The sequence below is a fragment of the Pipra filicauda genome, unplaced genomic scaffold, assembly GCF_003945595.2.
Source record: "Pipra filicauda isolate LSUMZ 115617 unplaced genomic scaffold, ASM394559v2 scaffold7_size6619720_pilon, whole genome shotgun sequence".
Classification (NCBI taxonomy): Eukaryota; Metazoa; Chordata; class Aves; order Passeriformes; family Pipridae; genus Pipra; species Pipra filicauda.
In genome coordinates this window covers 4807874-4820685 of record NW_024104976.1, presented here as the reverse complement: position 1 = coordinate 4820685, position 12812 = coordinate 4807874, and the positions used below count along the sequence as shown (strand labels likewise).

General features: G+C 39.4%; 1 protein-coding gene across 2 annotated transcripts in view; it reads right to left on the bottom strand.

Annotated features, from left to right (window-relative positions):
- Positions 1 to 12812, bottom strand: part of LOC113996160 (myocardial zonula adherens protein) — a 54212-nt gene that overhangs the window by 20048 nt on the left and 21352 nt on the right. For both annotated transcript variants that reach the window (XM_027736890.2, XM_027736897.2), the window contains exons 7-10: positions 10546 to 10671; positions 9696 to 9824; positions 7769 to 7854; positions 5635 to 5740 (exon numbers count right to left, since the gene is read on the bottom strand). In XM_027736890.2, the coding sequence (XP_027592691.1) occupies positions 5635 to 5740; positions 7769 to 7854; positions 9696 to 9824; positions 10546 to 10671 (447 nt within the window). The remainder of the gene's footprint in view (positions 1 to 5634; positions 5741 to 7768; positions 7855 to 9695; positions 9825 to 10545; positions 10672 to 12812) is intronic.

Sequence of the window (12812 nt, the reverse complement as noted above, 5' to 3'; positions counted from 1 at the left end):
ACGAGCTGCAAGAAGACATTAGGCCAGACTTTGATGCACATGTATTGCCAAAGCAGGCCCGTGGGCTGAGATGCCCTGATGAGTTACAGACATTGGCTCCCTGTCTGCAGTTCAACCACCTCCTTAAGAGCTACCTCAGTAATGGGCAAGTTTTCTAATTAAGGACTTGGCCAGGCAATTCCCAGCTGAAAGGGCTGATGTTATGCATGTATAAACACTCTCACCAACACCAGCAGTGACTCTACTCCTGCCAATAGATAAGCAATGTACTGCTTGCTCAAGTCCACTGAGGGATGCCAAACACTTGAACTGGGGAGAGGGGGAGCAGGAGGCAACTTTTTTGTGTTCTGTCCTTTATCTTCTTCCTCCAAGCTCCCAAGGTGGGTTTCTCTTTCTACATTTCTTGTTTGTGTTTTTGTCGGTGTTTTGTTTTCACGGTAGGTACTATACAATGCAGATTTGGGTTAATACAAATTCGGCATCTGTCTGTTGCTGGTGATTCCATCTTCTCACTGTATCCTTCTGTGCAGCTTCCTTTACTTGACCTTGAAACTCTTCTTCCATATTAAAACAGGGAAGTTTTCCTATATATCTGGAGATGGAGTATCTTGACACAGATGTTTTGAGATGGTTAAGTCTTTGGTGGAAAAATTTCTTCTTTATTCCCCACTTGTGCAATATAAAGTATCTTCTGTATTTGGGACATCATTTGCTCATTAGTACTTTGTCCTTTCATGCAAGTATCTTCCACAACAGAACAGGAGACAGCTTCTCCCTGGTGTTTGGTCACCATTTATTATCCAACGAATCTGAGACTAAAGCTGGAGAACAGCTCATGGGCCATGACCTAGAGACAGTTCAATTCAGTAGTTAGGGGGATTTCATGTGAAATCTGAGTTCTGTAGATAATTTCTTGTCATGAAATCAAATATCCTTTTCTCTTCAGACCCCTTCAGAACAGCTTCATATATGTGCATCGACCCACTCACCTTGCTTACAAAATGTTAATGCTTATTTCCTTCCCTCTTCTGCTTCTCAACAATGAAACCCTATTACATATAAAATAAGCTTATTGTGCAATGAAACTGCAATCCACTTCAATGGCAATTGCACACATCTCAAAACTAAAGTTCTCTTCATTCTCTCCAGGCTTGAAACTGAGATCAAGCCACAAAATAATTTTGCTGCTGATCTAAAATCACTGTTCTGCATTTTATATATCTTACACTAAACTCACATTTCCTACACTGGCTCAGGATGAAGTGGTTGACTGTACCAAATAGATACTTAAAAGACAGCTTTCACCCCTCTCACAGAACAAGAGCAATTTCAACCCTGAAAGAAACAATGAGGTAGCAGCTTTCCATGCCCTCCCATGGCACCTCTGTGCCTCCACCTGCCTGCCCAATTCTGTCTCTTCAGTGGAAACTTCTTAGCAGAAGGGCCTGAAGTTTGTGTGCCTCCACGTTTGACCTAAGAGTCTCCCTGCAGATTCTTCGTCTCAAACTGTCTTTGAAAATCTCTCTCTGCCCAGCCACACTTTAAGATAACTACAAAGGCAAGGGCTAAAAAAACCCTGAGCTTTGGGTGACCCACTGTGGCCATCTGTCTCTTCTCACACTTTCTTTTAAAGCCTGCAATGTACAAACAGTATGAGGAAAAGGCTGGGTTTCTAAACACCTGCCAAATGCAGGTCCTGCACTTTCAACTGCCAGCACTTCATTTAAAATGTACTACACTAAGCTGTGAACAAACAGATTTATTTAACAAACAAGTTCAACACAGGGATAAATCTGTCAGCCTTAAATCATCTGCAATACCTCTCTAATGAGAACATGAGGCTTTAAGACTATGCAGACTATGACTTTCTGCTCAGCTGGTGCACTTAATGGGCTGCAGTCTTGGCTCTCACGGCAGACAATCCCTACAAGGCTGAAAAATGGATATGAATCAGACCTAACACACAGAGATGCTGAAAGTACCAACACCAGCAAACTTCCATTTTATTTCTTCCATTTATTTTTCTTCTGAAAGTTCCTTCCTGTGCTACTATTTAATTTGTGACTGGTTGGACTAGATCAAGTTGAAGAATGTTCTATTAATGCCTGAGATAGAAGGATTTATTTTCAGGAAAAAAAAAATTAGAAGCAAATGATGTCTTTGCCAAGGAGTATATGCACATTGAGTTGTGATTTTCCTTCTCTGTCTGGGCTCAATTCCCTAGATCACATGGCCAGTGCATTCAGTACCAACAAGATGGGACCTATGAAGAGGAAGGTGTTAAATGCTCTTTCCCTCCACGGCCTCCTACATTTGGTGCTCCTCTGCCAGCATCCCCTTTCCTGCACGCCTAAGTTAGGACTGACCACCACCTAACACATTTTAAATGCCATCAAAACAGCACGGGAGGTGTTGGAACAGCCTAGTGCATCACAAAACTCCACTCTAAAACTTCTCTTTCACTTCCTCCTGACTGCTTGCAGCTCTTTTCAAGAATGCCCTGTTTCTGTCGCTCGCAAGTGATCCATCATCTTTCCTAAAAGGCCCGAAGAACAATCTATTTTGTGATTTTTTTCAGCCAGGAGATTCATTTCAGTACTTGTTCAATTCTGACAGTTCTCCATATGAGTTTGAAGCAGTATATCTTGTTTGTTTATCACCCCTTTGCAGTGATTTTCATCTCTCCAATTTGTCTAAATTGGAGATGGTAACAGCACAAACCCCTGATTTACACTGAAAGAATAAACCCATTATTTATATTTCAGATTTGTGTCCAACGATACTAAGATAAATACTAAACAAAGCTCATCCTGTAGTCAAGCAAGCACAGGCTTGGCCATCTTTCTCACCCAGTAGTTCCTGCAGTAGCTTGTTCATGTTTCAGCTTCTAACAAAAGCACTGCCAATAATTTTGCCTATTTCCTTTCTTTACACTTCTCTCCTGAGTTTCCCAGGTCAGCCTGTTCTCGGTCTACTCTCATACCACAGAGCAGCTCAGCATTTCAGAGAGCAGGATTTCTCACTGCTTTGATCATTCTTTCTCAATTATTTAAACACAAGTTATCAATCATTATAATACCCTCATAAATCCTAAGATGGCATGTTATTTTACAGATACGAAGCATGAAAGTATTGCAATAATGAGTAACACAACAGGGGTTTGTGGCAGCTTTCTAGGTATTCTTCCCCATTATATTTTGCAATCAGTTTAGTGTAGAGGGGGTATATGCTTAAATATAGACTGATGTACATGTTTTCTGGGACTTAAATAGTAGTGCAATCTTCCCTATTTACTCTAGAAAGTATTTTTAGTGCTGCTACTCACTAGTTTTTAACTTAGAACAGGCTCTTCAGATAGCATTCCTTTTCAGTATTTTTGTTGAAGATTTCTCAGCTTCTATGACATAGTTAGCAAGTGTTGCTTAAAATACACCTAAACACTTGTCAAATATTACATAGAAAAGAGCACAAAATCATGAAAAACACCACGTGCTTGGATAGCTGAGGGCACTCACATCTGCAATGCTTTTTCTCTTTCCCCATGATGGACAGCTACTCTTCTCTACACTACTAAGGCTGCTAATTAGGGCCTCTAATTAGGAGTTCAGTTTAAAATAGTGCATGCCAACTGTATTGTGTGTATTCCCTCAAACACAGCACAAACACAAGCCACAAACAGAACAAAATTAAAAAACCAAACCACCAATTAATTAAATGCCTAATGTATTTGGTACCATCTGACCTGATCAAACTTCTGGTACAGGAGTCTTTAGCCAGCTCACTAGTGAAAACAGAGATGTAGCTACAGATGTTCATGCAGTTCTCAAGGAAACTGAATTAAAAGAAAAACTAAAACACACAAGGACTAAAGCAGATAGCAAAAAAATATTCCCTATGGCTACATGGCAGTCAAGAATTTACACAGAGGCTTAATTGGTTTTGAAAAGCAGGCAGACATCAATTAAAATTAGACATATTTGACAGGTCAGTAGTGACTTGGTCACCTAACACTGTCCTTGTTAAATGATAACCAGGCAATCTAGAAGGGTTTTCTGTGTATATGAAGGCACGAGCAGAGATACATTACAAGGAATCAGCAAGCTAAACTGACCCATTAAAGCTAATATTTGTGGAATCATAATCATTGCCTCAAGCTTTATACACGATTTTTTGCCAAAACATCCGAGAGCTGGAAGGATTTGTTATACCAATGTAGCCCACTAGGGGTCAAGTTACATCCAGCAGTTTAAAAATATATTTAGTAATAAAGGGCAAAATTTAGGCCACCATCCTCCTATATCACTAGAATCATCTGGGTTGCCACATGTATCACAAAATGACAAGTCCTTTAGAACTTTTCTTTAGAACAAACAGAAAAAAATCATAATATGATGGTTGGTGCACAGAGATACAAAACAGATTAAATTATTGTTCCTATAATCCATTCATTAGATGGATTGAATTATTAGATTGCAGAAGTTTTCCTTAATAGAACACCACAGTATAAAGATTGTTAGTTCAGTTATAGACCAGCTGTGATGCTTGAAAATAGTGACAGTGGCAAGCTGAGCTAAAAACAAAACCTCAAGACTTGATATGTCTGATATGACAGAAGAACTTTAATCCTTCTGTGTAGAAGACACTTAGTATCACACATCTGATCATGCAGCAGGGCTACATAAGAATCTTGCAGAACAAAACAGATATAAGTAAAGATATATATATATAAATACCAACTTGACAAAAATGAAACAACCATGTCTAATCAGAAATCCTGTAACAGCACTTCGTGAATGCAGAAAGAATGCCTTAGATTTGAGTGGTTTCCAAACATATGATTTTATGAATGTGAGATGTCCAAATACAAATAAAAGATTTTTAATGAAGGCCTATCCTCTGTGGAATAGGAAGGCTTGTGTAATAGAACTCTTAGCCTGCCTTGTAAATCTCCAATTTAAACTTAATTTACCTATTTCCACGTCATTCTTTCATCCATTTGGAGAAACAGAAATGTTTGCAATTAAAGCCTTCCGACTGTGAAATAGTTTCCTGACATATAGGTAGCCTGTAACTTGAAGCAGCTATCCAGTAAAATTCCACTTAAAATTTTACAGGAAATGATATCAGCTAAGATGGTGTCCCAAGACCAGGGTAAAAAAAGACGAGTGGTGAAAAACTGTGTTTGCAGGCCTATTTCTGTGAGGAAACACATTGGGAAAACAGAAACAAATAAAAAAAACCCCAAACAAAACCCTCCAAAACCAAAAGAACAAACATTAAAGGTCAGGTTTTGCCTTTCACTTCTGTACAGGAAGGAGACCTTTAATGAGTAGTCAGCAGGTACCCTCTGAATGGTTCAAACTGAGTTGCAAGTTGGATGTTGCATTTCCTGAACTACCACAAAAAGTCCCAGAATTAGTGTCAGCCTAAAGATCACAGTTCACAACCTGCAGCCACTGGATTAAACTGCTTTCACCCCGTCTTTCTGCTTCACTCCCTCCAGAAGCTTAACTCATCTTCCATTGTAACTAAGGTGCCATAAGGAAACTGCACACAGGACAGAGTTCCCTTTGGAACATTTACTAGAAGAATCAGTGCTCCCCAAATACTCAGAGTTGTTTTACTAGATCTCACCTCCTCGACCATATGCTTGACTTTCTTCTGTTGGCAGTGCACCATGTCATCCAGATGTTTGATTCGCTCTCTCAGGCTGGCTGCAACCTCCTCCAAGTGCTGTGACCTAGCAAAGCATGCAAGAGTCAAGCATTTAAGTGGGGAGCTGTGCAGCATAAGCAAAACAAGAACAATCCCCATAATTCACCATAAATCGGGACAGGCGAGTCAAATTCCACCGACAGATGTCAATTTGTCCAAAGTACGTTTTAATGGTAATCTTAGTCCCAGTGCCTGTCTCCACCCAAGTTTACTCACCTTTGTCTTGCATACTGGCACTCTTACTCAGAAGCCCCAAGTGCTGACAATTAAACAAGGTGACAAAACTCATCTCAAGGTGTGTTTTACCTTTAAGTGAAAGGTTTTTAGACAACTAGATCTTTATCATTAGAAAGACACATTTAGCCTGACTTATTACCACCTACAAACGTTTTGGAAACCTATACTGAACAAAAGTCAGGAAGCAGGTCTGCTTTCAAAGCTGTCAGGAAAGCCTTGAGTCAAGAATTTGGCAGAGCTGCCAACAGCAGCAGAATGTTAACTGGAGTGGTATTAACTCATCAACAGTCAGCAGGAATTGTGACTGTTTTTAAGTTTGTACATGACTCTTCAGATAGATCCTGCATTTCACTTTAACACAGAAATTGAACACCCACAGAATTCCTGCCCCAAGTTGGTTTGTCAGCTTGTCAGAAAAGCAGTTTTAGAATATGCAAAGAAACAGGAGTGAAGCTTTTTAATAAATTTTTTGGCTCGTTGGCCACGGGAGACTCCATTTTTATCTGAATGTACAGTTCTTAAAATTCTTCAAAGAACACAATGACCTGCTTACAAAATAAACTTCTGTACTCTGAGGTTCAAGACTGGACAGAATTTGAGAAGTGGAGGAGGGGAATCAAAAACAAAAAGGCTTTTTTCATCTTGGTCTGTGCACAGCAGAAGAAACTGTTGAAGTTGCAAATAGAACTACCATTCTGAGACAAAGCAGCAGATGGCAAACTGTAAGACATGATTCCAGTGAATGACTGAATTGTATCCTGTTTCCCCCCAAAAGTCTCTATTAACAGTGAAGCACTCTACAGAAATTTAACTGCAGCACTTTGACAAGGACCCAAAAAATTCAAAACATTGCTGCAGCTTTTTCAGTTGTGAGTATTAAGGTCTCACAAAACTGTAATTTGTGTTTTTGATTGGAATTTTAACACATATTTAGTCTCTCATTGAAAGATTCAGAATTGTAAGCATGGATAGCAATAGAGAAATGGAACAGACATCCATCCTCAGGTGGAGATCAAGTGTCTGGTCAGGTGCAGACAGGTAAAGAGATGTTAAGAAGAGACTTCAGCATCACCTGAACATAGATTCATTGCTTGCATAGCATAGATTGCAACTGTGAGCTTGCTTGCATTGCACAAATTCCTGCCTCAACATTGCCTTTACCTCTTCACTGCAGTGTAACTTTTCACGCTGAAAAGGATTCACTGAAGCGAGAAGAGTCTGTGTTATTCAGAAGTAAAGGAAGAAAGCAATTATCTTTCATCTCCATATTCTATGTTGCTGAACATCTGTTCACTTTAAATTATTATTTTAACAGGCTGCTGTGAAAAGCCATTCTTGCCCTGACACCAGAGAACCTGGTCACAGATCAACACAAGCACGCAGTGAGAGGCTCTCAGCAGGGACCTCCTTTTATGTTTATACTTCCTAAAGAACAGCAGGATGCCAAAAACCTTGAAACTGAATTTCTGGGTGCCACAGAACCATAAGTAGTAATCAAGTACAGTTATTCAGTCTCTGGTTTATCTTTACCCGCTCAAGCAGCATCATATAAACCTTTGAGTGGCAGACACAATTTTCACTCCAACTTCAGCTACTCTATTTCAGTGCTGGATAGAATTCTCTTGGAACTTGGCCTCTGACTTTGCTTGAAGCTTTCTTTTGCCTGGTCATGTAAATAAACTTTCGTTGAGGTAGACAATCCCTATCAGACTCCGGGTTTTAAGTTAAAAAAAGTAAAACTGACGTCTTCAAAAACAACCCATCCCCTGAAGCTTCCTAGCAATATTACAAGTTCCACAGACAAGATATATCTCACCTTTCACTGTCGGAGTTGTTTTCGGATTTCGCTCCATGTATTTGTATTTCATTCAATTCAAGCTGTTTTTGCAGCTGCTGACGCTCCTAAACAAGAAATGTTATCCTTCAGTTCTCCATGTGTCAAAATGTAAAGGCTTCACAAAGCATATTTCATTGCAATTCAAAACATCATTTGTGAAATTAAAATAGAAACTGATTAACCAAAATTCATGCATTTCCTACAGCCAAGGAGCATAGAGTGCATAATAATAAAACCAAATTCCCAGCTATGCATGGAAATAAGATCAGAGTTTTCAATTTTCTATTTGAAGATGTATGGTTGCACTTGAAACTGAATTTTTTTAATAAAAAGATGAGTCATCAAAATCTTTAACTACATAAATGTCAAATTGTCCATGTTATCTCTCCAAAAAGATTTCTCAATCCAAGGCTGAGATAAAAGGTGTTGCTGTACTTTCTTCCCCCCAAACATTCCTGATTATTTTTAAGTGCTCAGCAGCACAGTGCTTGTGAAGATCTATGAGGACTCAGGGACTGAGTCAAAACAAGTTAACAGAGAAGTAAATCTGTTATCCACTTTAATGGGAAGTTAAGAGGCATTCAGTCGTACTCAGCCAGATAAGAGCAAATTAAATAACTAATGTGAAGAAACTCATTGGTACTTATGAACTACATTGCAATCCTTTATTCACTGTGTAACACAAGTTGTAGGCTGAAGCCCAGATGAAGTTAATGGAGCCACTAAAGGGGGATATTAAACTGAATGATTTCTCACTGTAGTCACTAATTCTACCTACAGATTTGCAAGTATTAGACAAAGGGGGCTCAATGCACATTAGACTAACCAGTCAAGCCAACTGGCTTATAAAAACCTATCTCTCAGTAAAATACTGAGATTAAACATGTACTATACTGAAATAAAAATGGTGAAAAAGCCCACTTCATTTGTAAGAACAGAAGATTGTATTCACTCCACTGACTAAAATTCTCTCTGCTCCTGCATTTCAGATAGTGAGGCACAAATTTTTAAAAGATAATGAGATGACTGCTACTGAATGAAATGAGAAATACCAAAGTACATCCAAGACCATTTCATGGTCACTGCAGCCAAGGCTGCCCTTGAGCTGCACATTCCCCACCAGCCCCTTCTTGTTGGAGAGAACAAGGTCCAGCACAGCACCTCTCCTCATGGGCTCCTCTATCACTCGGAGAAGGAAGTTACCAAAACATTCCAAAGGAAGTTATCAACACATTCCAGGGACCTCAGTTGCTTATGCCCTGCTGCACTGTCCCTTCAGCAGCTGTCAGGGTAGTTGAAGATCCTCATGAGGACCAGGGCTTGTGAATGTGTGAGACACTCCCATCTGTCTGTACACAGCCTCAGCTGTCTGTCTGTCTGTCTGTCTGTAGAGAGCCTCATCCTTTCAGCCTGCCTGGCTGGGTGGTCTGTAACAGATCCCCACTATAATGTCACCTGTCCCTGCTCTCCCTTTGATCCTGATCCATAAGCTCTCAGTCAGCTCCTTATCCATCCCCAGGTGGAGCTCCATGCACTCCATGGACCTACCACAGCAACACTTGTAAGTGATTTTGGATCATTTATGATTTTTACTTGATTAGGCTTAGACTTTGCACACCAAAGGGAGACTGAATGGTCTTATTAAATTCCTTCTTTAAAGTAATGTTCATTTCCTAAAGAAATGTTGACACTTTAGCCCTGACTGTAAAGAGAGCTAGAAAGATAGAACAACCACTTCATCACAGTGTATCTGTGGCAGTCCAGGTCCATTTCTGATCTGAATACAATTACTAAGATACAAACAGCAATGGTGTGTCACTGAGCAGCAGAAAAAGAACAAGAAGTTAAATTTCCTCCATGCACTGGTGCACTTCCTTTAAAGGCAGCAATCAGCTGACTCTCATACCACTTCCATGCGTTCAATCAGCCTGTCCAGCTCCCCAATTCTCTGGTCTTTTTCCTGGATGCTGGTTTCTGTAATTTGCATCTTCTTATTGGCCTCTTCAATAGCCTTCAGAAGCCGATTTGTTTCCTCCTTCAAATAAGAACATTTACAGTCACATTAGCACCTAATATATTAATGAGGAATTTTTATTTTTCTTTTCTTTTAGGCTACAGAGTCAGGCTAATAGCTTTTACTTTTACCCATTTCTTAGATATTTGTTTTCTCTTCTGAGGATGCTGTGAAGTAACAGCTAAGAAAAATATGCTGTTGCAGAAGACAATTTTTAAAATACCGAAGTTTGCCATGTTTAGTTTTGTACTTTCCTCACATGTAAAGCAATATGAATAGAAAGAGACAGGGGCATCTATCTTCAATCTCCATCATCATCCATCTCTATCAGTTAAAAAATGCAATGACTAACTGCTCATAGAAAGGTCTTCCTTGGGCCTAAAGGAAACCAAAGAACAGGAAGAGTTCTTGCTCCAGTAGCATCCAGTGAGGTTGTTCCCCCTCTCCTTCCTAAACTGTCACTAAAATTGGGCATTATATTTTTCTATTTTTTAGAGAATCAAAAGTTAAAAACCCAAATAACTTCATTTCAAATTTTGAAATGTACATTATCATTAACATTACTATGTTGGAACACATTCTTTTCTTAGTCCTACAACCCCAGAAGTTTGCAAAGGTTAGTAACTATGGCATGACTAGTCACAGAGACAGAAGTGAAGGAATACACGTCAGCTCTGGGGTACTGAGTGATTGAGAAACACCACCAAGCTGAGCACCACTCTTGCAGGTTTGCTATACATACCAGGAGGATTTCTTTCTCAGCTTTATGTTTCTGTTCCTCTTCTCGCATCTTTTCCTCATACTGACTGTACAGTTTTCTTGTCATCTCTCTCATGACTTCAGCATTGGCTTCCTGCGATGATTCCACCTGTGAGGGAGGAAAGTTGACCCATCAGTCAGTACAGCATTGCTGGCAGCAGGAGAAAGAGAGTTCACATGATGTAAAAATAACACTTTGAGCTTCAGCTCCACCTTGTTACAAATCTGACATTGCTGAAGCAGATTTCCACTTGCATGAAGACCATTTACAGCATTCTGCCAGCACACACATCATTGCAACTTCTAGAAGTTACCGTTTCATCAAGTTTCAATTTGTCTGAATTTAACCCATTTGCTCATTGCTTATCCAAGGTCAGGCAGTGCCTCTTTACTGAGCCCTTTCCTTACAGCCTCCAAGTCACTTGGTTTGCTACCCCATTGAAAACACTCAAAGCAATAATTACTTTATTGCAGTACCCCCTCCCTGCTCTCTCTTGGTTTTTCACATTCTGCTCTTTGTGTAGGCACAAGAACTGGGGTGACAATGGAGGAAAGAAGATCAGGGAACAATTAAAATTAAAATTAATATTCTCAGTGATGTGGAAGGGTTAATTTTTAACAACAGAACCAGAAACTTTACTAGGGCTACAGGGAAGAGGGTAAGAATGGTAATTCTGAGACAGGATTTCCTCCTTCTGTTGGCTGAAAACACTGACTGAAACACACCCTCGGTGATTAAACACCAGACAGGATACTCACAGTTTAAGCCTGTCTACTGGATAAACCACAACATAAGCAAAGTAAAATAACTAGTCCAGAACTTAGATCTCTTCCTAGAGATGCTGTGAAACAGCCAACATTACAGTGAAATCCTGTGGGTGCTACAGAAGTGACAGGAAGAGGAGGAATATAGTGTGATCTGGGAAGAGAATCAAGTGCTCCCTGCTGATCACTACACTTTCCACAGCTACAAAATACATAGTTCTGATGATTAAGGTTTTGGGTTGGTTCCTTTTTTTTCCATTTCAAGAACTGAAAGATTTTTTAAACCCTTGTGTTGATCTTGCATGGCAGAAACAAGCTTGTGTACTACCCTGTGCAAAAACAACACTGCATTTCATCCTTTTGAAAAGGGACTGAGCTCTGAAGGACTCCTCTGGTACTACAATTGTCCCCTCTGTCATCTCACCTAGACCAAGCCTGGGGAACTTTATGTGAGGGAGTGGAGTTATATTAATATTCCACATTTCAGGAAGCCTGAAAGAATCATATCATTCAGAAAAAGCCAATAATTAAAACCCAGGTTCCTTAAGATACATTGAACTGGAATATGATCTCTGTCCCTGTTTCTCCATCTTTCCTTGTCTATAGCTTGAGCAATGAGGAAAGTAAAAACAAGCATAAAAAGGCAGATGTATCAGGGCATCTGTTATAATACTCATGAGCAACATCTCCAATCTCAGTTATTATGGTTATATGAATAAACTGAACCTACTTAATAAGCCTCATAGGTGTGTTCTTCTATCCAGAATGTAATCATGGTGTACAGTAGCTACTGCTTTTCAACTGTTAACCTCCCAGATTCCACACATCCTCTTACATCCACCCCTAGAATTTAAATCCCAGATGTCTTGGCACCTTTGATACATGATTTTATATTTAACGGTCAAAGACAGTAATGAGGTATTTTATTCACTAATTTTGTACTAAAACTGCAAGTTTGAGGGCAAAATTTAGACTTTTTGTATATTGTATTCTGCAGACCTTGACATGCTTGAAGATAAACAAATCCTTACACATTCAGTAGAGCTGAGACTTAAGCTGTGGTTCTCAGCCCTCAGAAGCAGACATACCTTTCCCTGACTTGTTGATGCATGTCCTTAAGATTATAGTGAAGTCCAAATTTCTGTTTTAAAATCTTAATTGCATCACCTTTGCTTCTTTTATTTGTTTTTTTTCCCTCTATTTATTTCCTGCTGACAACAGCAAGTACAAAATAGCCTGACTTTTACAGCCTGTAAAGCTCCACTATGAGAGGAAACTAGAACATGAACTGTAATTTGAAATGCACTTATGTTAATGTTTTCTTGTTTAGCCATTCATCATTAAGCATGAATGCAAGTCACCAGACAGCCAAAAGAAGCATTTTCTCTGACAAAATGAAACATGAATAAAGCAGCAGTCACCTTAATTTCACAAATTTGTCCAAAAAATTCACAAATTTTTCAAAATTTAAAAATTCTGATACAG